At 41.3% G+C, this 23,476-nt stretch overlaps 1 protein-coding gene across 9 annotated transcripts in view; it reads right to left on the bottom strand.

The window, feature by feature from the left end:
- Positions 1-23,476, bottom strand: part of CUX1 (cut like homeobox 1) — a 278,806-nt gene that overhangs the window by 74,408 nt on the left and 180,922 nt on the right. For 3 of the 9 annotated variants that reach the window (XM_074160642.1, XM_074160643.1, XM_074160644.1), the window contains exons 10-15: positions 17,464-17,568; positions 14,570-14,758; positions 8,778-8,836; positions 3,873-3,921; positions 2,740-2,836; positions 965-1,636 (exon numbers count right to left, since the gene is read on the bottom strand). In XM_074160642.1, coding sequence (XP_074016743.1) covers positions 965-1,636; positions 2,740-2,836; positions 3,873-3,921; positions 8,778-8,836; positions 14,570-14,758; positions 17,464-17,568 — 1,171 coding nt within the window. The remainder of the gene's footprint in view (positions 1-964; positions 1,637-2,739; positions 2,837-3,872; positions 3,922-8,777; positions 8,837-14,569; positions 14,759-17,463; positions 17,569-23,476) is intronic. The other 6 variants (XM_074160647.1, XM_074160652.1, XM_074160649.1 and 3 more) reach the window with 3 other exon arrangements.

Here is a 23,476-nt window from a genome sequence, read left to right as displayed (position 1 = left end):
AACAAAACAATCAGGGGATGGTTGCTCTAACATCACGGGCTGTGTGACATGAGAAGCTAGCAGCCTGTCTCGGGAGGCCAGGGTTCGAGCGGTCCTCGCCCCCTCGAGCCTTTGCCTGAGCGCTGGAGGAGCTGGCCACTGGGGAAGAAGCAAGGCTGGCTGATTTGTTAATAAAGATTACAGCTACGTTCGGAAAGGAGATTAGACAGATATAAATAAATGTCTAGAGATACCAAAAATGAAGAGGTTAAAGATGGGCAGATAATCCCCTCAAGTACAACCATCAAAAGGAAGAACAGCTATAAATCTAACAGTGTGCGCTTTCAATTAAACAAAATCTAGGAAAATCCTGCCTGTCCTTTCCAATATTTCTCGACTGTAAACAACTTACTCTTCAGTTTCTCTAAATGTAAATCTCAGTCTTCGCTTAAGATGAATCACAATGAAATGCATGTTACTTCTTAAAATCACTGCCTTAAATATGCAAAGCTGCTTTAAATTAGGATTGTTTTTTAATTACTCATCTCATGCATCACCTATGATATATTTTGTCAAAACACTTTGGAAAAAAAAAGTCACACAAGACACAACAAAAGTCTGGTCTCAATAAACAACCCCAAATAAAAATTTTCAAGCATTTCTGCGGGCTGACACCCTTAGTAGCTACTGGCCCTTTTCAGGCTGTATTTAGCTCTGACACGGAGCTATTGGGAAGTGAGGGGTGGAAGCGTCCCTGCTGCTCGCTCCTGCTGACAGACTCAAGTCAGCGGCTAAAAAAAGCCTAAGCAAAGATACTAACCTGCTTGAGTGCTGAAAAGCAGAGTCAGAAAGCTGTACTTTCTGTACCTGACATCTGATTGAGGTGAAAACAGCAGCAACGCATAAACAGCCCCGTATGGGGGAATTTTTAACGTTCGTAACTAACAGGAAAACAGGACAAGACCCTCGGCCGGCGAGCGCTTACCTCTTTGTCTACCCTGGATGCTGCGAAGAGCCAAGATGTTCTGCTCGTCCGAGAGGAACTGCTTCATCTTATGAAATGGCTCCTTGCCTCTCACAGTCAGTTTATTCCATGGCTTTGGCCGGGCTAGTATCTCGCTCACAGACCCTTGCGACAGTCCCAACACATAATGTCCAAATATCCGCTGTCCGATATTGTGCTTGATCAACTGCTCTTTCACCTGACGTGCAATTTCGGCCGTGTCTATCTCCTCGCCTTCAGAGATGCTCCCAGCACTTTCTGACTGGCTGGGAGACGGGGCCATGCCATTTACGTCCGGACTTTGTTGTAACGGACTTTGGGAAGATATGGAGTTTGTGCTGTATGGACCTGTTGAAAAAATCATGCTTGTGCTTCCTGCTTCCTGCATTGCCTTGGAGTAGAAGGACTGCATTAGCTGTCGCTGGAGGAGAGAGTTTAGTGCAAATTTTCCTGTGGAGGCCAGGGGTAAGCTGGGGCTCGCCAGGGATGAGCTGAAAAAGTCTTGACTTAAACCCGTTGGTGAGAACTGGTGTGTACCATTAGTATTGGAAGCCTGCTCCCCCGCGTTGCGGAGCAACTGAGAAGGAGGGGAGGCCGGCAAGGTTGCAGGACGCTGACTCTCAGGCTGGTCTTTCCCTTTTCTCCTGGCTGACCCTACAAGGAAGGTCAAACATAATGCATTATGGGGGATCAAAGAGGGAAAAACCAAGATAAAAAAATGCAAAGTTTGCCCCGCAAAGGGAAAAAGTGCAGATTTACAAGGGCCAATGAAGTGGCGGTGGGATTTTTTTGTTTTCGTTTTGTTTTTTGGTTTTGTTTTCTTTTTTTTTTTTTTTTATTTCCATAATTGAAATTTTAATAAGCCAAACAAGGCCCCCAAAACAAACAACATGCATTTCATGTTTGCACCTTTCTTGTATGTTGCAGCCTGGAGAATCCCCCTTACAAACATTAAAACTAGAACAATTACATGAAGTGCAGTTACACATTTAAAATAAATGCAGTTACAGACAGCAAGTCTCTTTGTTGTCTCTCATTCAAGACATTACTCATTGGACCTGACTGAACCCAAATGCAGCAAACATTTACATTTTGGAACAAACCAATTTGAATAAAGGAATCACCATTAGGTGGATGCACCCAAGATCACTCAGTTAAAGTCATAAAACGCTTCAGAATTCAGTAATCCCAGGGCCAGTGGCAACTTTTAACTTTCTTGCAGCTGCAAAAACCATAAGCATTCAAGGATCTGGAAATTCCATGACTTGCCATTTAAAAAATGTGCACAGAAGATGTAAAAAGCCCACATTAGGAAAGCCAAATGGCAAACACACTTTGCTAAAAAGAAAGTATTTTGTTTTTCCAAGCTGACCTGCTGGTAGTATATCTAAGTGTATCAGACAGGAAGATTATTGTGTTCTACATGCAAACATTTTGCATAACATTGTGTGTGGGGGAAGAGACTTCTGGTGCCACGGATGAGTTTGTTCCCAAAACAGAAGACAGCCTCAAACGCTACCACTTGGTACATCTTGTAATGCCTCTCTTTCCTAACCTTTAAAGACTCTCTGAGGTCTCCAAGTTTTCTTTTATTATCCAGCCTATAAAACTGCAGAAATCAAACATTATTCAGTGTTCCTGTCGCCTGTTAATCTTTCCGCCATGCATTAGCTCAGCCATTCGTCTCTCACTCAGCCCTCCCTCCCTTTAACAAGGCAGCAAACAAACCAGAATAGCCGAAAATTGTGTCAACCTACCACTCAGGTCACTATTTGTGATACGCAGCGTGGCGTTCTCAGACTGCAAGGAACGGTTCTTCTCCAGCAGCAGCACCTCCAGCGGTTTAGAGGCATCCTAAAGAAAATCAAAGTGGGAGGTTTGTTTCTACAAGCATTAAGAATCTCACTCAGGCACTAAAAAGGATTTCAGGAGAAGAAAACAAGTGCTCATCTCTGCTATGAAGGCAGCTAGGGAATTCACCATGCATATATTTGCAGGAATCGCTCAGTGTTCCTATGCGAGCCATAGAAGAGATTCACTGTTTAATTTTCATTGTAAATCATTCATCAATTCTGCATTATTTCGAAATGTGTAATGGAACATTTTCTTAATCCTACTTATTTTAAAATGGTGCTGGCACACTTTCAATTTAAAAGCTGTAGACTTCTTTAAATCTGAATAAAATAGTAGCTAAGATCATATTATTTCTTTTAGGTCAATTGATCCAAGTTAAGCATTTCATTGAAATACTGCATTTCAGCATAAACAGTTTGTTCAAAAATAAAATCAGTCACAGAAACCTGACATTTACCTTCCACGAAGTATCTGACTCTTGATCGTTAAAAAACCACATTGAAAATTAATCCCAATATATTGATATTTAGTTCTGATTTCAGAAGCAGGAATTTAATTCATAACCTTTAAACTTAAGTAAGATTAATTTGCTGGAATAGCAGAGCTTTCTCCTGCTTTCTCAGTGCAAAAAGGTTTCTTTTCTTTTGTGAACATTATTTGCAAGGCTAACAAAGACTTAAAAATGCTAAAATCCTTGCTCAGCGTACTGTCAGTACAAGAAACACGCAAAACTCAGCGTAGCTGTACACTGACTCGAGTATCTTTAAAAGACTCAACTCCACAACACTGTGGTTATCCACTCCAGCACAGCTGAAACATCATTCTTTGTCCTTGACCACTTAAAAGAAATTAATAGGCCAAAAAATGTTGAGTTCAGCTTTTTACATAAGAAAACACCAGGAAAACAATGATCAACCCATATGTCGCAACATCAACAGGAAATTCTCCGTGCCAACGCCAACGAATTGCAAGACAAAATTTTCATTAATTTAATGAAGTGCTGAAGTAATTAAGAAAACAAAAGTAGGTTCAGTACCTGCGCACCAGAGCTTTCAGATGGTGCAAACTCCATGGATTTCAATATACTGTGGAAGGCAGAAAAAAAATTATTTTCTATCTCTTCTTTTCATAACAACCGCACTAATGAGCATTAACATTATCATCTCCTACTCTGCAGCAACACTACAAGTGATAACAACTTTCCTTGCAGTAACACAGCCTCATAATGAATATAGAATAACTATTCAAACTAGTTATTGGATAAGAAAATTTTCTTGAGCATCATCTAAATCATTGCATATGCAATCCCACCAGGCCAGTTTAAAGCGTAAATTTAAAGGTTAATAAGGATATAACATTTTAAGCTGTCAGAAGGGATATAGATTTATCTGTGAAGCTTGAAGGGAATAAAGGTTGCAGCGAAGCAACAAAACAGGGGAATCACCACCACGGTTACAGTACTTTATATAATATACACCAGCTCACATATCAAGGAAAATATGCACAAATAATCTTCCCGACCAAGACACTACAGGCTAAAAGGCAGTTTTTCATTTTAATAACCTCCTGGTTCTGTGGCAAAGGGAAGACACAATGGCACAATATTTCTTAAGAAATATGGAAGATCCAAATATTTATAAGTACATTAAGTGAAGACTCTGATAGTCTCATTGTCAATATTTTATATAAATACTGAGCGGTCAAAGGACATCTCCCTTCAAAGTCTTTCAGTGAGAGCTGTATTGTCTGGCAAACGAGAACCTTACAGGAATACAAACTTATTACTGTACTTTGACTTATAAATTTTTTTAAATGGTCCTGCTGCAGGCAGGACGTTAAGTTCCTCAGACTGAAGCAATAAATGATTTCAGCTTCTCATTGCACAAAGATGACATTCATTTGTTGAAGAAAAATACATAAACAGATACAGATAGTGTTCATACAGCATTTTTCATGTATAAAGCACCAGGAACTTTGCGAGGCAAGTAGAATACGTTTAGCCATATATATTAAGTATGGAAACAGAGTCAAAAAATGCAGAAGGCCAGTATTAACTTGTAGGGACTAGTTCTGGAAGCCCCTAGGAGTCAGCCAGGCACCCAGCACTCATTAACTGCCGGGACCACGTGGCATCCGGCTCCTCTATAAATCTGTCCATGCATTAATCCAGAATTAGGTGTCCATTAAGTGGCACTCCGGAAATCAGTGGCCTCAGTGACTCATTCAAGATCACACAAAGTCATAGCAAACCCAAGGAAAAAAAGAAGTAATTCTGAGACAGAAACCTCACGCGTTTTCACTGCATATTCACTGCACACAGTGTTACTTCTGACAGGCACTCCAAAAAATATAATAATTAATAAAATAAAAAAAAATTCTGGCCATCAGTTTCATCATAGGGCACCACTGGATGACACCTCTTGCCAGCAGAAATTGCTGTAGATTACAGCCATCATCCAGTACACGAGCACTTCTAGAAAGTAATGCTGTTAAGACTCTGCTTGACGTGGGCCCAACAGCTCACCCACAGGCAAAAGTGCCTCTTTTCTGCAATTAATGGATTCATGCCCATCAAGGAGAAGGTCGTGCAGTAATGGCTCAAGTTCTCAAGATCCTAGCATTATATAGACATCACAGACAGGAGTATTCAGGTGTTTCTTGGGACACCTCTTCAGAGGCACAGCTCCGTCCACTAGGACTCCAAGGTGCTGGGGGGGATAAATACACAGAGACTCATCTAGGGAGCCCCCAGTCACTATTGGGAACTGTCTCCATCCTCCCATGGATTCTGCAGAGGATGGCCTCTGGGAGGACAGCAAGTAGTAATGTATGGCCTCATGATGGTCAAATTAAGGAGACTTATCTGAATTTTTAAAAAATAATTTGTAACAGCAAATGATCACATGGCAAACTTCCCATGGCAAATCACAGGTGCTTCTCCCATTTCCCATCAGCAGCAGCACCCTCGTGACACAGGTCTCCCAGTAACCCCCACTTACCGCACTTGGCTTTGCCGTGCAGAGCAGTCCTGGAGGGCACCAACCGCTTTCCTTCTGGACAGGACTAAACCAAACGAAGCCGCACGCTCTCGCAGGAGCGGCCCTGAGGTGCTCTGACCACTACAGAACCCGCCTGAAACCCATCACCAGGGCAAAGTAAGCCTGAAGGTGTTCAATATGCGTATCGGGTTCTCGGCACCAGAGGTCTGGCGTTAAAGCCCTGGTCCTGGCCGTGCCCTCCACTCGCACAGGCTGCTCTACCCATGCACTGCGGTTCCCAGCAGCCGCTGCCAGCTGGGACCTTCCGAAAGGATCTTGAACCTGAATTCCTCTGGGAGCTCACAGCAGGCACACATAATCAAACCCTGCTTGGAAACTTACTGACCTCTGCCTACTTCTAGTGGATTCTTTGCTACCTGAAACAGCCTTCTGGCAATTTCACAGGTAATTTCCTATACACTCCGAACCCAAAATATACTAAAAACCAGGTTGAGGGTATCTTGAATTGCCCTTGGAGGAATATTCACTACAGTGGGTTCATTTTTAAACGTTAAATATGTCAAAAATGACTCTCCAAATGTGTCACAAAAGAGACATTTTCCTCAGGAATATGAGGAAGCAAAATGTTTCCCCTTTGGATTCCAGGAATATCTTTGCCCATGAGATCTCGACTCAATCTGCTGCTCAAGATCAAGTTATCTGCTTTTTACAGGAATGATCTTGTGACTTGAATCTGCACATCTAAGACGACTTGAAAGATCTTACTCTAAAGCAAAGTGTGCACTGGGACAGCTCGACTTTCTGTTCCTATGATCCTGACTGCAAAGGCAGGAGGGGTAGCACTGTCGTAATACTCGAGAGGGAGCTGAAAGGACACACAGAGCTCTCAGATCTCAAAAATAGGTTTAAAAGCCATTTGGCATAAAAGCCAACGCAGAAAGCAAGGAATTCTCCCGTCTCAGATCTTGACGTAGACCCAGTTAAGCTCCTCCAAGGTTGGAAGTTGGCTGATATCGAGATCCCTCAGCCTGGAATGCCTCTAGTATCCTTGGGAGAATTCCGGAAAACAGGCCAGTGCCAAAACAGCAGAGAAGTTTATTCTCTTTCTTCCTTACTGACAAGGTATCTTTTTTCTTGGTGAGTATGTGTGCCATGAGCAGCTCATTTCCATCAGTGTTTCAGGAATAGTAGGATTCAGTCTAAGGGACACCAGATCTACAGCAACAGACTTTTCACAGTTTCACTTCAGATCAGACTGTCACTCTCAGGTGATGTACATTTAGATTCTGGCACATCTTTTGGACCAGATGGGAGCGGAGAGGGTGGCAGGAAGGAGCTAAAGTGATGATGCAGCATTGCCCACACCTGCAGTGCTCTCAGAGAGGGTCTGACCCCCTGGCCCCGTCCGGCAGGATGGTGGATGAACCCCAGGCCATCTACAAGCCAGCTGGCTGTCCCTCCAAAGTCACCTGCCCAGACAAAAAACGTTACCCACAAATCAGGGGATACAAAAGCTGTAACAGCCAGGAGAAAGAGATTTATTCTACTGGCACCCAACAAGGGTCACTTCCAGGAGACTCTCCCATCTATTTCACTGCAGGTTCATCCTGTAGTAACAGGAACAGGCAGAAGCATCATATGAACGCTCCCATGTCATGGCTTCTCCCGGACCTCTTATTTGCCTTCCCATCCCCGCCCTCATCTAAGTCAGTGTTGTAAAAAAAGAAAAAAGAAAAAAAAAAAAGCACAGGAACACAGGGATCTAAATGAGTTTCATATCTAAAGTAAAGGCATTAAACCAGGTAGGATTTAAAACTCATTTGCTGTTTTGGTACATTCACGTTTTAGTAACTCATGTAGCAAATTGGAAGGTTGTGGCTTAATTCCCATTCCCTACTTTGCATATGAGGGCATAACCCAGCTGAAATCTGAAGCTGTGTTTCCCTAACTCAGAAGAGAACATGAACACATCTACCCGTATCACTAAAACGATGAAGTTGTTTTGAGACCAGTTAATATCCAGGTATAACGACCAAAGAAATGGACAACTTATTTCACTGGATTGAAATTACCCACATCAGGGTGCGCTGCAGCGAACCAGAACCACGGCCTGAATGTAACAGCACCAGGGGCTGGGCAGTCCCTGGGCTCCCAAAACTGAACCTGCTTTCCATGTTCTCCAGGGATGTGTAAACAAAAGCACATGACTCCCAGCCTCATCTGAAATACCTCATTAAACAAGGTAACATTTTTTCAGTCTTCTCAAAATACACACAAAAATGCCAGAATGATGAAAGAAGAGATGGAGTTTCATGCAGTTATTTAAACCATGACACTAAACATATTTCTAGTCAAAAAACTTCTCCTCTGAACCTGACAGCTTATCTTGTTATAGTTTAAAATGAGGCTCTCTTAAGTCTCTTAAAAAACCCCCTTGAAATAGGAAGAGGCTGTTTGTGGCTTCAGTTTCAAACCACAATATATTAGCAAAAATATACAATGAAACAAGCACAGCATTAAAATGGTAAGTGCTGAACACTGGCTGGCAAAAGCAGAGAAAAGGTATTATGGCCAAAGGCTCTGCATTAAATTCTTGGTCCACGTTACATTCAGCTTTTGGCTGGGGATTTATAGAGAGTGATCAACCTAAAATACCACAGATTTTCAAAATTTTAACCTTGGGGGATAATAGTTTTTGCGCCTTTTCTTCATGGACGCTTGTATTATTTGCCACTGCGATTCTCTGCTGCAACAAAAAGGAGGACTCTCAGATAGAGCAGTTGCACTGGTTCTGGATGCAATTTCTGCCAATATTCCCGATTTCCCCTTCTTCGTGGTTTTGACTGAATTCTTTATTGTTCCAAGAACACAGATTTGTGGCTTCATTTAACAATTGTTAAACTAGAGTTTGTGAAAAAATTATGTAAGCAGTTAACACTTACTTTAATTCTTTCTTAACCTCTTCATAATCAGCCTGTCCTTTCAGTTTTTCTTCCAGTTGCTTTAAAAGAAAGAACATGGATTTAATTACTTAGTTTTTTTTTTTTTCTGTAGGCTTTGAAAATCATCTTTAAATTATTCCATATATACAGCGGCGCACAAGTGAGGGTTAATGACTCATACCTAATTTACATATATTAGAAAACAAACTATAACCAATTCAACGTAAACACAATTATACCTCCCTCTTCCTTTGTTTACAGAGTGCCAAGCATTGCGGAGTTCAGTAGGGCCCAATTTGGCCGTTCGCAATGTCACTGTCGTGTGTTCAATAACGACAGCGGGGAAGACAGTATAAAAAATGGGGCTGCTGAAATTTTTTTATGGAATGGATAAATTGAGTAAACAAGCAGGATGCTTTGGCACATACTGTATTCTTAATACGACAGTTCTTGATAACCTTATCTACGTGAAAAAACAGACTGAAGAAGCTGTTGTTGACTGGAACGCCTTAGGCTTGTAAGACTTCGACAACGTCTCATGCCCAAACAAAACAGCTGTACCAAGTCGTTTTACAAGCATTACTTATTGCAATAACTAATAGGATTGCACACCGGAGATGAAGCATTGAGACCAACTCAGCAGGTCTTTTTGCTCAGGTCTGCCTGACCTGGGGCAGTCTCAATGGTTTCTCTTCGGCGTGAAGATGCCACAAACGTTGAAACAAACCTTCTAACACAATCCATAATGCAATGACAGACTTTTGGACCTTACCCAAGAGCCCCTGCTCCCAACAACAGTGCTCATCACTACAGGATAAATGCTTCAGGAGGCCTAAAACATAGTGATACATAATTGATGCTGTTACGTTGCTTGCAGAAGCCACATTAATTTCCCACTAATCATTTCTTTGCTTAGTACAGGCACACCTGACCTAAGCAAAGAAAGAACAGAACTTAACTGGCTTACAACTTCCATGGATAAGTTCAGGCAAGCTCTGCTTCACTGAATTTTTGGTGTTAAAATTGGCACAGAATCCCAAAGGTCACAGGAAACAGAAATAACACAAGGACATACCACCCTCAAAGACAGAGCATCTACTTTGAAAAGGAAAGGAATATACAACATGGAAAAGAAAAACAGGGCTTTATGTCCTTCAGTGGAGAAGTGAATTCAAGAAGATCCTACACCCGCTCCTGGGCTGCTCATTGAACGCAGGAGGAAGGCTCAGAAGGGATAATGTTAGCAAACCTGTTGAAAATGCAGCCCCATGAAGCTCTGCACCAGCACAGTTACGGGTGCGTTAACATCAGGGCTGGGACAGAGCAACAGTTACAAATGGGAACCTCTTAACCATGCTGTCTTCCCAAGTCGGCCAGCGTGTAGGTACTGCCCATCTAACCCATGGGTCTGCTAACCCGTGGGTACGAGCAGCAGACATGAACACTATCTAATAATACAGCACCCACAAGATTAGCGAGTCCATCATCTGAGCTATCTTAATAATTTAAATGAGGCTTCTTCAGATGACGACAGCAGCGTGATGGAGCTTTGTTGGACTTCCAGCTATTCTGCCATCTTTAAAGGATTTCCTCTCATGCCCTTTCCAGCTTATGCATTGCCTACATTTCTGCTTTGCCACTACTAAAAACCAGTGACAAAGTGGACATCCCCGTTATCAATATACAGCCCTCTTAAATTCCTGTTCCTGCTTTTTGATACCATAATCCACAACCCTTAGTCGCTGCTGACAAGAGGCATCTCTCAGCAGTAACACAGGGACCCTGCTCTGGCAGCTGCTCAACAGGCAATTCCTAATGGATCACCACTGCCGGCTGTTGTAGGGAAGTAGAAACTGTTGTTAAGGGTGGAATTTGCACTCCATGGGACATTGATGAAATGAGTAGCCTCTTAAAAGGTCTTGTGTCTGAGCATCCTTAGCCATCAGGAACTTGTGCAGTTGTTCAGATTGGGGTAAAAAGGAGAAAAAAAAAAAAAAAAAAGGCTATTTGAGCTATCCCAATTTTTTTCAGCTGGAAAAATACAGAGCAAGTTTTAGTCATTTCTTCTGACACATCCTGCCATACCAAATTCCAGTTACTAACTGGAATTGTAGGGACTGTTGACTTTGCTTTATATAGCAGACACAGTGCTACAGGTGTCTCGGCCCTGCTAAGAAACCCTACGCTGATCTACAAAGGAAAATCCTAGTTGATGCAACTAGGGAAAATCCTACAAATATTAAAGACATTGGAAGTTTTGATAACCTCCAACGTGTGTTGAAAGCTCACTATGCCAATGAACTAAAGCATCCCAGGGCTCAAGCTGTCACTTCAGTTCTCCAAGGTTTAGAGAGGGCCGGCTACAACATGCCACAAGCTCAAGTAGCTTTTCAAGCTGTAGCTCAACACTGAGCAAAATGCAGTTACTGTAACGAGGAATCCAGCCAGGCTTTTTAAAGCACCAAACCAGGCTTGGTAAGACTGGAGAGCGATCTTTACGTGAAACCAGTGAGCCAGAGAGCCCTTAGTACCAGCGAGGGGACTCAGCATCGCGACCGACGGCTTTAGAACTTAATGCAGGCGATGGGAGGACCCTGCGGAACCACCCGGCATCTCTCAGCTCTCCTTGGCCATGGCACTCTGCGGCTGCCTCTCGCTGCTTTCTGCTGCTCTGCCACTTAAAGCAGAGATACACCACAATTCACCTCTGCCTCCGCTCTGTGACTCCCAGCGTTTCTGGGTCTACAGCAGATTAGGTTTTACAGTAAGGATAACTGGCCATTTACACTAGTCCTCAGTATAAAAAGTACTGGAATCAATTTAAAACAAACTATATCCTGGATTAATATTTTAGTTATTTACACAAGAATATAGTAAGAAAAAAAGCTTTTTGTAGAAAAAGATATAAAATACAGAGAAAATAACAATTCCCATTTTAAAGAAATCTATATTAAATCTAATTCTGTATAGGTATATGCTATACCATGAAAGTATTTCTGGAAATTTTAGGTACAAAGCACAGTTTAAAAAAAAGAAAAAAAGATGTTGACAGGATGAAGCTGTTTTGGATGCTCACAGGTACTTGTATGCTGTTAGAGCAGTATGGCAACCAGCAATATTTTACTTCGCATTGTATAAAAAACACATCCATCCATCATTCCAAGTACCTAATACAGAGATTGTTGCCATGGAAAATCTGCACCTAAATGTATACTTTACTAAACAATGTAAACTAACAACTGAGAAAGCAATGCCTGTATATAAGCAGACCATTTAGGCACTTGGCATCTTCCCAGTCAATGACTGTTTTAAAATGTATTAGTATGGTAATTGTCTCAAAGAACCCTGTAAAATGCAGAGAACACAGTATAACAAAGGTTCAAGCTGTGAGACAATCTGGAGGAACCAGTACCTTGCACTAAATATCAACCTGGTTAATTCAGACAAAATATATTCTAACGTCCTCCGACAGAAAAATGCAGGGAGACAGAGGACAGAAGGAATGGATGGGTGACATTTTTGCACACTCAATTTGCAGATATTCCATGTTGCATTTGTTGTATGAATGACCCCCTGTTAGAGCACGCATAGAAAGGTTCCCCTCTTATGTTATTTAAAAAAAACCCACCATCACTGTATTATTAACTAAAGAGTCTTAGGTAAACAGCATGGGCTGTATTCAGGGGCTTAAAACATTTAAAAAAACCCATTAGATTAATGTCATAGTTTAGTTTAGAGTGATAAACTAAAAGCCCATATTAATTAACCCAGGTTATTTGACATATCTCTCTGCTAACTAGCACTGCTGTATTTTAACTGGGTAGCTGGGAAGCTCTAACTCCCAGCAACAAAGGGTTAATATAATTACAGTTAGAAAAGTCTTGTTACTAGAGGACATGTTTTGATTATTAGATCAGATGAAGATAAAGAAGCAATAATTCTGAAAGTATTTCCGTATTGTTTCATTAAGTCATAGAGTATTAAAGAATTCCCCCAAGATACGGTCTGAGAACATTGCTTTAATTTGTGAAACTGTGATTCATTTTTGTGGAGGCAACCATTACAATCTCAGTTATTTTAGAAGCAATTCCTCTATAATCAAACATGAGATCAACATATCACCACTGAGATTTGGTTCTTTGTACAACAGATCTCCGACACAAGTTTTCCCAGCACTTTGGGGTAAAAGTATGTATTTTGAAATATTTTTATAGTGCAACAAATAAGGTTAAAGAGGATTGAAATGACTAAAACTTTATCAATAGCGTCACTGCATCAGACACTATCAACAGGAACCTAAATACAGAGCATTAGCAGGGCAAGCCTATGAGAAAATGGAAGGAGATTAGTGAAATGAAAATCAAAGACTTGCTCTGTCATTTCTGTGATCCTATTCCCTTTGAAGTTAATGGCTAACTAATACTGACCTCACCAGGAACATGCTTTATTCCAAGAAAATCTGTCAAGTGCAAGGACTCAAGATATTTTCTATCGGGCTTTATGAAAAAATAAAAAAAAAACCCTCATAACATGAGTGTAGCCAGCAAAATGTGTCCCTCCAAACCGTCCTCCCTCGTTACGAGAGGTGCCCACACGGTGACAGATGGGCAGAGGCCGATACCATAAATACAGGAACCTAATAGGTTTCCTTTGCTCTACTGAATTTTCATAAAAATTCCACCAGGCTGTCTTAAAACATGCAGAAAGCATTCTGAACGCAACACTTAGCTTTCATCCCTAACAGACACGTGTCCACATAAATTATGCTACACCAGAGCAAAACCAGTACCCTCTAAAAAATGCCAGAATTAGAACAATTTGTAAGAGTTTCAATTGAACGTTAAATCATCCTGATAGAGGAAAGCTACCCACAGTCAAAGCTAAGTGGGTACCATCAGCCTCCTGCTTTCAGAAAACTCTCAGACTATAAAACCTGCAAAACTATGAAGTCTTTAATGGAATAGATAAATTTATCTTGTTTACACTCTGAAGCTCATAGATGGTAGAACAATGAAAGAGACAGGAGGTACAGGAAACTGATTCATAACACATGTCAGGAAACATTTCTCAAGCTTACTGATAGATCAAAACTGTGTGGGCCAGTGCACAAAGAAAGGAAAGCTGCTGAAAAGGTAAAAGGAACAGGGTCACACAAAATTGGTAGAGGTTTCTTCTGGTTTTAGTGCCGTGCTACTGGTGTGCATCGGACTGGACCACTAATTATAAATGAGAATTTAAGTGCAGCAAATACACAGTTTAAAATTAAAAAAGAAGCTTATTAAAGCTAAAAAGTCTTCTCTTTGTGTCTTGATTTTACTTGGTTTCATACTCTAAATGATACACTTCCCTTTTCCAGTGGAAAGAACCGGAGGGAGCTGCAGGTAAATTCAAAGATAGACCATAGCACAATAAATGTTCCTGGCAATCCTGCAATACCAATCACTGGAATGGGAATGAAAAGTTTTAAAACCTAAGAAGGATTTTCTGTGCCTTTTCAGTTCAGCTATTTCTCTACATATCCACGGTAAATATATTTTGGGTTTAATTCTAAAGGTAGCCATGTTCTGCAAAAACAAATGTCAAAACAATGGGAACTAGGTAAATTAAATTTCAGCAAAACTCTGATCACTTAGAATAAAACATCACAGAAACTGGAATTGGACAGCATCCTGAAGAGGTCAATGGCTTTTCTGGTGCCTTTCAGAACCACAGAAAACTTACATGAGTAAAACCCAATATTGGCACGTCAGTTATACCCTTCGAAAGCCGCTGAGCACAAAACCGAGCCTTACTTTGAGTGTGCTGTTTTTGGCGGTCAGCTGCTGCTCCAGCTGGGAGATTTGGCTGCTGGAGTTCTCCCGCAGCTTGGTGAGGCTGCCCTGGAGTCTCTGGACATCTTCTACCAGCTGGGCAATTTCCCGCTCCTTCGCAGCCAGTTCTACTTCCAAGCTGGACCGTGTTAGCACCTCGATGGCCTGTTCCTAATGAGAAAAAAGTATTAGACCACATAAATAAAAAAAGGCAAGAAGCTTGAATTCAGGGCAGCTAGGTAAGGACCAAGCACGGCATCGGGTGGCATGAAAGACAGAAACAACCTCAAAATCCTCTAACCGACTGCGTGAATCTGGAAGATAAACCTTTCTACTCCCCAGGACAGCTCTTTGGTAAAACAAGGATAATGGAGAGAATAAATGTCCCTATTTTGTAAGTGTACTGGAAAGATGCAGCTGTGAAAGTCAAGGGATTCTATTTAGATCTATCTATTATTAATAGTCCAAATGCTTTGACAACTATGAAAATCTGTGCTTACAAAATACTAATCAGATAAAATATTCTGAAGTAATGGAGCAGAATTTCTTAATCAGGAACGGCAGAGTCATGTGCCTTTGGCTCTTCGCATGCACGCCATATTCCAGGCAAAATTGTCAAAAATTGCCCCAAAGTGCTACTTCCAATGAGCCTGCTCCTTGCATGAAAATTGCTCACTGTTCACATTACTGCTAGCAACTAAAGCCTCTCCTCCATGGGGACAAAGAGAGATGTGACAGCTGTTAAGACAAGGCCATTCCCCCTGTGGTCTCCACTCTCAGAAATTCCCTTTCCTAAACCAGGATCTTTCTTCTTCCCATTTCCCATGGCTGTGAAATCTGTCCTCGAGCCTGAAACTTCCTCACCAGATCGACTTTCCAGCAGGGCAAGAAATAAGAACGGGCAGAGAAGTTAAGAAGAAGGTAGGATCTATTCAGAAAAGATAATACAGACTAATTGTACCATCTCTTTTGTCTCCTTTTGTGTTAAGAGATCGACAGCTATAATGCATCGGAGAGCTCGGAACCTCTCTTCCATGAAGAACATAAGGAAATCCTTGTGCAGATCTGGGGAGCGTGGGGCAACCCAGTGATGAACACAGGTTCCATTTAAAAGCCTAAAACGCGTCTTACAAATGTTAATGGCTGTTCCTCAGAAAATACCAGTGAAGTAGGAAAGAATCCATTTACTAAGAGAGACACAATGATCGTAAGCACTATACCAAAGATCCTACAGCGAGAGAGCTGAAAATCCAACCCACCGATGCTGTCACCCGAGCACTTTCCTTACAATTCAAGATGACATTGCAGCAGATTGAAATATACTCCATACCCTCTTCTCTGGAAAATACAGGCACAGCAATATACCTTTTCCGTACCTTCTAAACACTTAGCTCGATTCTCAGTGACTACACAGCATTGTATCTCACAGAACGCTGCATGTACGAACAGCAGTTAACAACACTCTCCTATTACACTGAATTATACTTTTAACTTGAAAAAACCTCTAATTTGCTTGCATGAAACATCACAAGTTGTATAATCATCTGCTGCTTGTGCCTATTGAGACTAGAACGTAGAGTCTGAAATAAGATAGATAATGATCATTTTCATCCTGCAGTAGTTGTCATATTAAATATAAATGAAGTGCAGAAGTACTATTAAATACAAGAAAGACCTAATGTTAAAATAATGATAAGACTAGGACATGAGATAGGAAGAGGCAGGTAATTCAGAGTTACAAGTGATATTCAGGCTTTTTATTTTTTGTTTTGCAGCCTGCGTGTCTATCTTTTGATTTCTCTCAGAAAATACTGGGTAGTATTAATAGACGACCAAACAGATCTTGAGGACTTATGGTTTGTTACTCATTCTCTGCAAATATATTTTAAAGGCAACCATGTGTTTCTCCGATATCAGTGTCAAGCCTGTTTATGGCTCGCAAGAAAAAAAGCAATATAAGGAGCATGATTTCTTTTGTCTGTTAAATCTGCTGCTTAGAAGTAGACTAAATTTCACTTAATTGCATATTTACATTTAAATACTCCTATTTCTCCTTTGGCAAACAAAAATCAATATAATCTGTCTGCTCGTCTGCGATACCTGTTAACCCAGGACCAGCTGGAGTCCTGCAATAGCACTCTGTGCCTGCACGGTCCGATCAGCAGAGTCAGCGCTACCAAACTCCCCAAACAGCGGCGTTTGCTTGATTTAGAAACACACAGAGAAGGCAACAACCAGCCAAACCCCTAGGAGTGCAGGGTATCTTCTCAATTTTCTAAGCCTCTTTTATTGGATTTCTAGGTGTAATTCTCAGTTTAGATATATTCAGTGAAAACTGGAACGATACCGAATTTATTTCTAGTTCCTCTGACAGCCCATACACTAAGAATAACAAGACCCAGCAATGTGCAGGCAGTAGGTCCTGCTGATACAACCAGCTCTGGGCAAAGCTGGTGCCCTGGGTCTGAAGCTCCATGTCTCCACTGTGCCCTCCAGCCAGCCATGTGCTGATGGCCCACCACAGAAATCTTTGCTATACCACATTCCTGCCTTTATTTCTCGTCTGCTGACGCTCCTACCAATCCGAAATAATTTTGGAGCGACGCTGCTGTCTGCCTGGACCGGCAGCCGCGGAGATCTATGGATCACCGGTACCAATCACCATGGAGCAGAGTGACCTCTGTCCTTCCCGTGGTCTCCTGTAGACACCAGCCCCCTTAGAAGTTTAACCAAACTGCAATCCCAAAGGAACACCATTCTATTTCAGTTAAAATATTACTCCAAACAGATATTTTTATAGCTGCGAGCATAAATTGAAAGAGCTGTGCTGCAGGAATGTCAGAAACCTGTAAGAGTCAGTAAATATTTTCTCTCACCACATCAGGTGCCTTCTGGATCTGCGTAGCAAGTTGGAGAGATTTGTTGGCTGACGAGAGCTGCTCCCTTAAGGTCTCTGCCTCTCTCTGAGCCACCTCTGCCCTCTGAAGGAAATGAAAAGGGGTGAAAAGAGAAAGTACATTCAGTTTAACAACTGACAATTATTACAAGAACATTCATCAATTCATGCCTGACTGAATATAATTGATTTTCCTAAACACTCAACCTAATAAATGTTAGAAAAAAACATAGAATGTGATGGATTTTTATTTTAAACAGTACAAGGAAGAAATAATTGAGCGATTATGACAGTAATTTAACGCTAGGAGCAAGGAATCCCCTGCTGATACTAATGCTGCGGCCCACTGAATTTCCCAGACTGAATAAATACAAGTGGAAATGGAGTCTTTTTATTCAATTTCTTTCTATTCTCATAGACCAAGCAGATTTTATTGCAAGGTTCCTCATGGGAATAATTCTCACGGGTAAATGCTGAATTAAAAGATATTCTGACCATTCTCTCTAACACACATACAATGTTGTGGGCTGTCTTTCTTCAGTAATTATTTCCCAAAACATGAATTGTTAGATTCTGTTCTTTCAGCAGGTCTATTTATTCAACAATATTTAACCCTAAACTGACAATTTTGCACAGATCAGTTACCGACTGCTGAGGATTTCCGCAAGATCTGATAAGCCTGTGACTTGGCTACCAGACAAAATTCCCATACAAATATTCAGTAACAACAGAAAAGAGAAAGGCAGAACTATGAGGAAATGTTGTCTGTACAAGACAGGGTAGAGACAGATGGATCAGTAACTTCAGGCAATAAATAGCAGCAAAGTCCTTTCCATAACCATGTATAAGCTTCCGTTAAGAAAAGCAGAACAAAACCTGGCTGTTTTTACAGTATATACTCCTCCTGGCCAGACTTTCTTCACTCTTTTTTTAAAAAAAAGTATTTTATCATTATAAAACCAGACTGCTTACCTCCCTGAGTAATCAGTTTTTCACCTGGGCTGCTCCATGCAAATCACACTGCACTTTCAGCAGAAAATAGCTAAAATCATTTCCTATCTCCGCTTCCGAAACGTATCACCAACTCTTCCAAATCCATGAACTGCCACCAATCGAGGCCAAAACTTTTCTTGACCAAATTTTACCCTTTACATTGACGGGTCCCTTCCCTAATTGAATAATAAGTTCATTTTTAAGCCACCAAAACTGCCAGATTTCTGTGTGCCAGGTGCTCCACTTTTTCAGCTAATTCTTTTGAAAATCTAAGTCATCTAAAATAGTGAATATAAAAAACCCATATCCCTGTGTGTGTGCATGGTCTTTGACTTACTAGTCAAAGCAGAGACTCTGCCTGCATGTTTAATCAATCAGTAAACTAACGGCAATCAAATACTAAATGCATCATCTGCGCTATTTGCTCACAACATTATATTAAATGATTTTGCATAGGTTCTACAGCTGTAATTAAAATGTAATTGTAAAAGTACAGTAACACGGCTCTAATAATCAGAGCAAGGGACACAACCTTGCGTGCGTGAAAAAATGGTAGCAGCATTAAAAAGGCACCAAAAGAGAAAGTTTACGTTGTTTGTGCAGCCGGATGATATTAGGATTAAAAACTGAGCTAATGATACAGATTGAGATACATTATTTTCTTGCACTTTATCAGCTGTAGATGTACATACATTGATTTAATAACTGCTAAACAACTCCAGCAAAGCAGGACAAGTCACTACACTGTGGCACTTGCTCTTGCATCTACCGCTGTATAAGTAATGGGTTTTGCAGCCTTAAGCAATTCTGCTGATGGCTTCCATTCACAGCAGCATTGCTTTGAGAATCTATTCAGCTTGCATGCAAGCAAACCACAGAGGATATTTCTAATAGATGTTACATCTGCATATACAGTGAGCTGTCAGCTGCCCTTTCTGCAGAGCCTCCCCAGCCAATTCAGAACACCTGTTGGAATCCTGCGGATAATATCAGACAAGATTTCATACTATGCATTGTTAAAAATACATCAACAGAAACTTTGGGCAATTCTGCTTGGGAAACAGTGGTCAATTATTCTCTCTCTTTTTTTTTTTTTTTTTTCCAGAATGGAAGCTTTTTAGAGCCAGAATTATAGATGCGTTCAGCGCCTGGAAAGCACTTTTGGGTGCTACTGCAATATAAATTATAAATTGCATACAAAAACCTGTTAAAAGAATGGTAGTTTCAAAACTGAGCACTTAAAAGTTTTGAAAAGCCAACCCCACGGCCGCAGGTGTGTTTGGCCACCCCCGTGCGTGGGGCTTTGGGAGGCTGGATGGATCCATGCTGTAACATGCTATTGCTTTTTCCCACCGAGACCCCTACTTCGTTCAGCTCGCGGGATGAATATCGCTCGGTGAATGAATATTTGGCTTTGTCCTCCTTGTTCCGTGTGTGACCTCTGCGGCTTATTCACTGCAAACTAATCCCACCCTCCTCTGCAGATAGGATTAATCGCTTCCTCATGGGCTGTGCTCTGGTTTCCACCACCAGAGGAGCCAAGAGCTTCAGAAGCGTTAACGAACGCGCTGGCAGAACCCCCGTTTTGAGCTCCGTGGGTTCCCCAAGCCCCCATATTGTTGCCATTTGGGTGCTCTGTATGGGTTCACCTGCACCCAAGACCTTGCACAGCAGCTGGGGTGCTGCTCCCCTCCAAAACCCTCCGGCTTTGCCTCTCTGGCTCCTACACCTCTCTGCTTGTCACTTTGTCCCCTTCCTAATTCATTTTGGCCACTGGAAGCACTGTTTCCATCTTTTCTTGAGCTTCACAGTGCCTTTAGCTTCAGGCAGGCAAAAGTGAGCTCATAATCTCGGACGACCTAATGAATACACACAAAATTCCACAATTATTCTTACCCCCAACGAGTTCCTCTTTCCTCTTTTCCTTGCTGCTTCTTCTCCAAAGCTCCTGGCGGCAGCCCCGTCCCGGTCCTTCTCCTCCCTCCCTCCCCACCACTAAATCCCCCTCCGCTTTCCACTCCCTGTGCTCTCACACCGGCGGTGCCCGTCTCCCTGCTGCAGCCTGGAGGAGCATCTCCCCTCCCGGTGCTCCCCGTCCAAGTGGCACTGACCCTCACATGGCCACCAAGAGAAGAAAAACCTGGCTGGTTAATGTTCACCCAGCCAGCGCAGCGATAGACTGCAGCCTGCTTGGGACAGGCACAGACATCAAAGCCCACAAATTCAAACCAGACCCTGTTGAATTTGTGTGAACTCGTGGGTTGGTTTTTTTCAGACGCTTATAGGCTGGCCAAACTTGGGGCTTTTTTTTAAAAAATTTATTTTCCTTTTGCTACTTGAAGCAACAGAAGATACAAGCCTGAGAAAAAGGCAAACCCTCCCTCATCAAGTGCCAAGCCCCTTCTCTTAAATAGGGGCACAGCAGGCTCCTCACCAAAACAGCAAGAACAACTCGTAACATGTGGGGAAAAATGGATTTTTTTTTCCTAACCTTGTTCTTAGAAATGGTTGAACAATTTTTCCTGAAATAAGAAAAGAGAGCACAGCCAGAGACAGACGCCCAGTATGGAAAATGGCTAAAACCTACCAATCTTGCACAACTTGGAGCCACTGGAAAACTCACGCAACCTTCTCTTTGTGTGAAACTCTCCCACTTTGGCTAAAAAACCTGTATGCCATGGTACAGTCGCTTTTCATCAGTCAGTACTAAAACTCTTGGTTTCTTACTTCCAAACCTGCTATGCGCAGCCCAGAAAAACCACAATGACCAGTGACAGTCACACTACTGGCCTTGCTGGAGATCACGCAAGTTCAGCGTTGTCTAAAAACGCTGGTTTTCTGGATGGCTCAGTCATACAATTCCTCTTACTTTCCCCGCTGCTGGTTTTCCAGCACAGAGCTACCTCCTTAGTAAGAAAATATCTCAAAATACTTTCATTCTCCTTAATATAGTATGTAAATATTGGACTGTTCCCAGTGAAGCCAGTAGGTCATGATCGTAATGCTGCCGTGTGCTAGCCAATTAAAAAAAAAAAAAATCCTTACACAATATATCCAGTTTAAATTACTCTCATTGTTTCCTGACAAGATAATGAATAGCATGAACGGAGTGCTCTTCTACTTACAGTAAAATGTTAATTTGATCAAAGACCAGTGGTGTGAATAGCAAAATGAGATACTTACAAGCAAAAAAAGTATAACCTTTCCCTTAAAGTTCCACCAGCCGAACTATATTTCCTTATTACATGCTAAATTCAGTGCTATACATGGCAAAATCTTCCTATGGGATAGGACTGTGTATTATCACAAGTAATTCTGCTGAAGTTAATGAGCCTGGTTATGGCAGTAATCACCATGCTCGGTTTTAAGCGCTTGAAGCTGACATTCTCGCGTGCAAGCTGCTGCAAAAAAGCTCTGTTTCTTGGAGTACGAGATCAATTAAAGCACTCTGGTTCAATGTGCTTTAATTTTCTAACTTTTGAGATCTAAAAATTTATTTTCAAACCTTTAAACGACCTTAGCTTTCACAGAACAACAGCAGGGTTATCAGAAATTCGGTGACATGAAAGACTCTTCAGGGCTCTGGCACCTATTTTTTCTAGCAACGGAGAATTACTTAAAAAGAAGAAAAAAACCCCTCCAAACAGAAGAGGTTGGGTTGTCTTCATTCTTGTCTTCAGGCTATTGCACTTTCCTTTGCGCACTGAAAGGCTGCCAGATAAATGTATTCCCAACTGAAAGCCAAGCATTTACAGGAAACTCCTGTGTTTGTATGAAAATAATATTAACCACATTTTGCCTTTATACAGCACTTCTCCGCGCAAGGAGCTCAATGCACTTTGTAAAGTAAATGTTATTATTCCCATTTTACAGATAGTGAAATCACCGGGTTAAGAGAATAACCTCATGTGCTGTGAAATGGCACAACTTTGCTGAATTCAGCGGGGCTCCGGCACCCCAGGACAGCAGAGGATCCCGTTCACGGCAAAGGGAGACAGAAATAAAAAGGAAATACTTGGGCTGGGGCAGAGCAAAACCCTCCTGCCCAGCACCTGCACTACCCATATTGTGTCGCATTTGTGTTGCTAAGTGAAAGGGGAGAATTTATTCCATCCGCTGCTCAAAACCATACATATTTTATAGCAATCTCACTTAGTGGGAATAGCTTTTCAAACCATTTTCCAATGTGATTTGTTAGAGACAGGACAGTACCATACCCAATGAAATAAAAAAATAATCTGGAGAACAGCATTTCTGCTAAAATGCCCTGGTGAGGTTTTCTTTCTACTTCTATAGCAGACACTGTTTCATGGATTTTAGTGGAAGTTCGGTTCCAAAAAATGCTTTAACTCACTGTCCCTACCTCTACAGATCTTAAAATCTAACACTCCATTTCTGCGGAACAAATAGTACTGATTCAGTCTAGATTCTTTAATAAATGGTTATGAAAGAACAGTTGTTCTTGTTTTATGGATAACAGAAGTTTCTATATTTGACTTTCTTTCCTCAGAAAAAAAAAAAAGTAGAAGAAATCTGGGAGCACTATCAGCACTGTGAAGATGGAAAGAAAACCAATGGAAACATTTTGCTTTTCCAAAGGCATAACATGGCACAGACAGAGAAGAAATAAAAAATAATTCTTTTTTTATAGCTTTCACAATATAGTCCACCAAAAAAATTGTCCCATGTTCTCTTTCTGTTATTACTCCCAAAATCTAAGGACACCTATATCTGATTCTGTTCTTTAAATCTATTTCCTCCTCCTCAAGATAAAAATACAATAATCCAGGATCAACCAACCACAACCAAAGTTCTTCTCTTTTTCTTTTAAAAGTGAAAAAACACTTTTTTTTTTTTCAAGAAGTCCAAATTACAAAGCCCATTAGACTTTTTTTTTTTTTTTCCCCAAAAAACCAATGTGAACTGAATGTATAAAGCCAGTAAACAGATCTGGATACATCAACATCATAAAACCACAAACTTAGACTCAATATTAAAAC

Source organism: Numenius arquata, chromosome 18 (assembly GCF_964106895.1).
Source record: "Numenius arquata chromosome 18, bNumArq3.hap1.1, whole genome shotgun sequence".
NCBI classification, from domain to species: Eukaryota; Metazoa; Chordata; class Aves; order Charadriiformes; family Scolopacidae; genus Numenius; species Numenius arquata.
The sequence above is the reverse complement of the archived record's forward strand: the minus strand, read 5'-3'. Positions and strand labels throughout refer to the sequence as shown.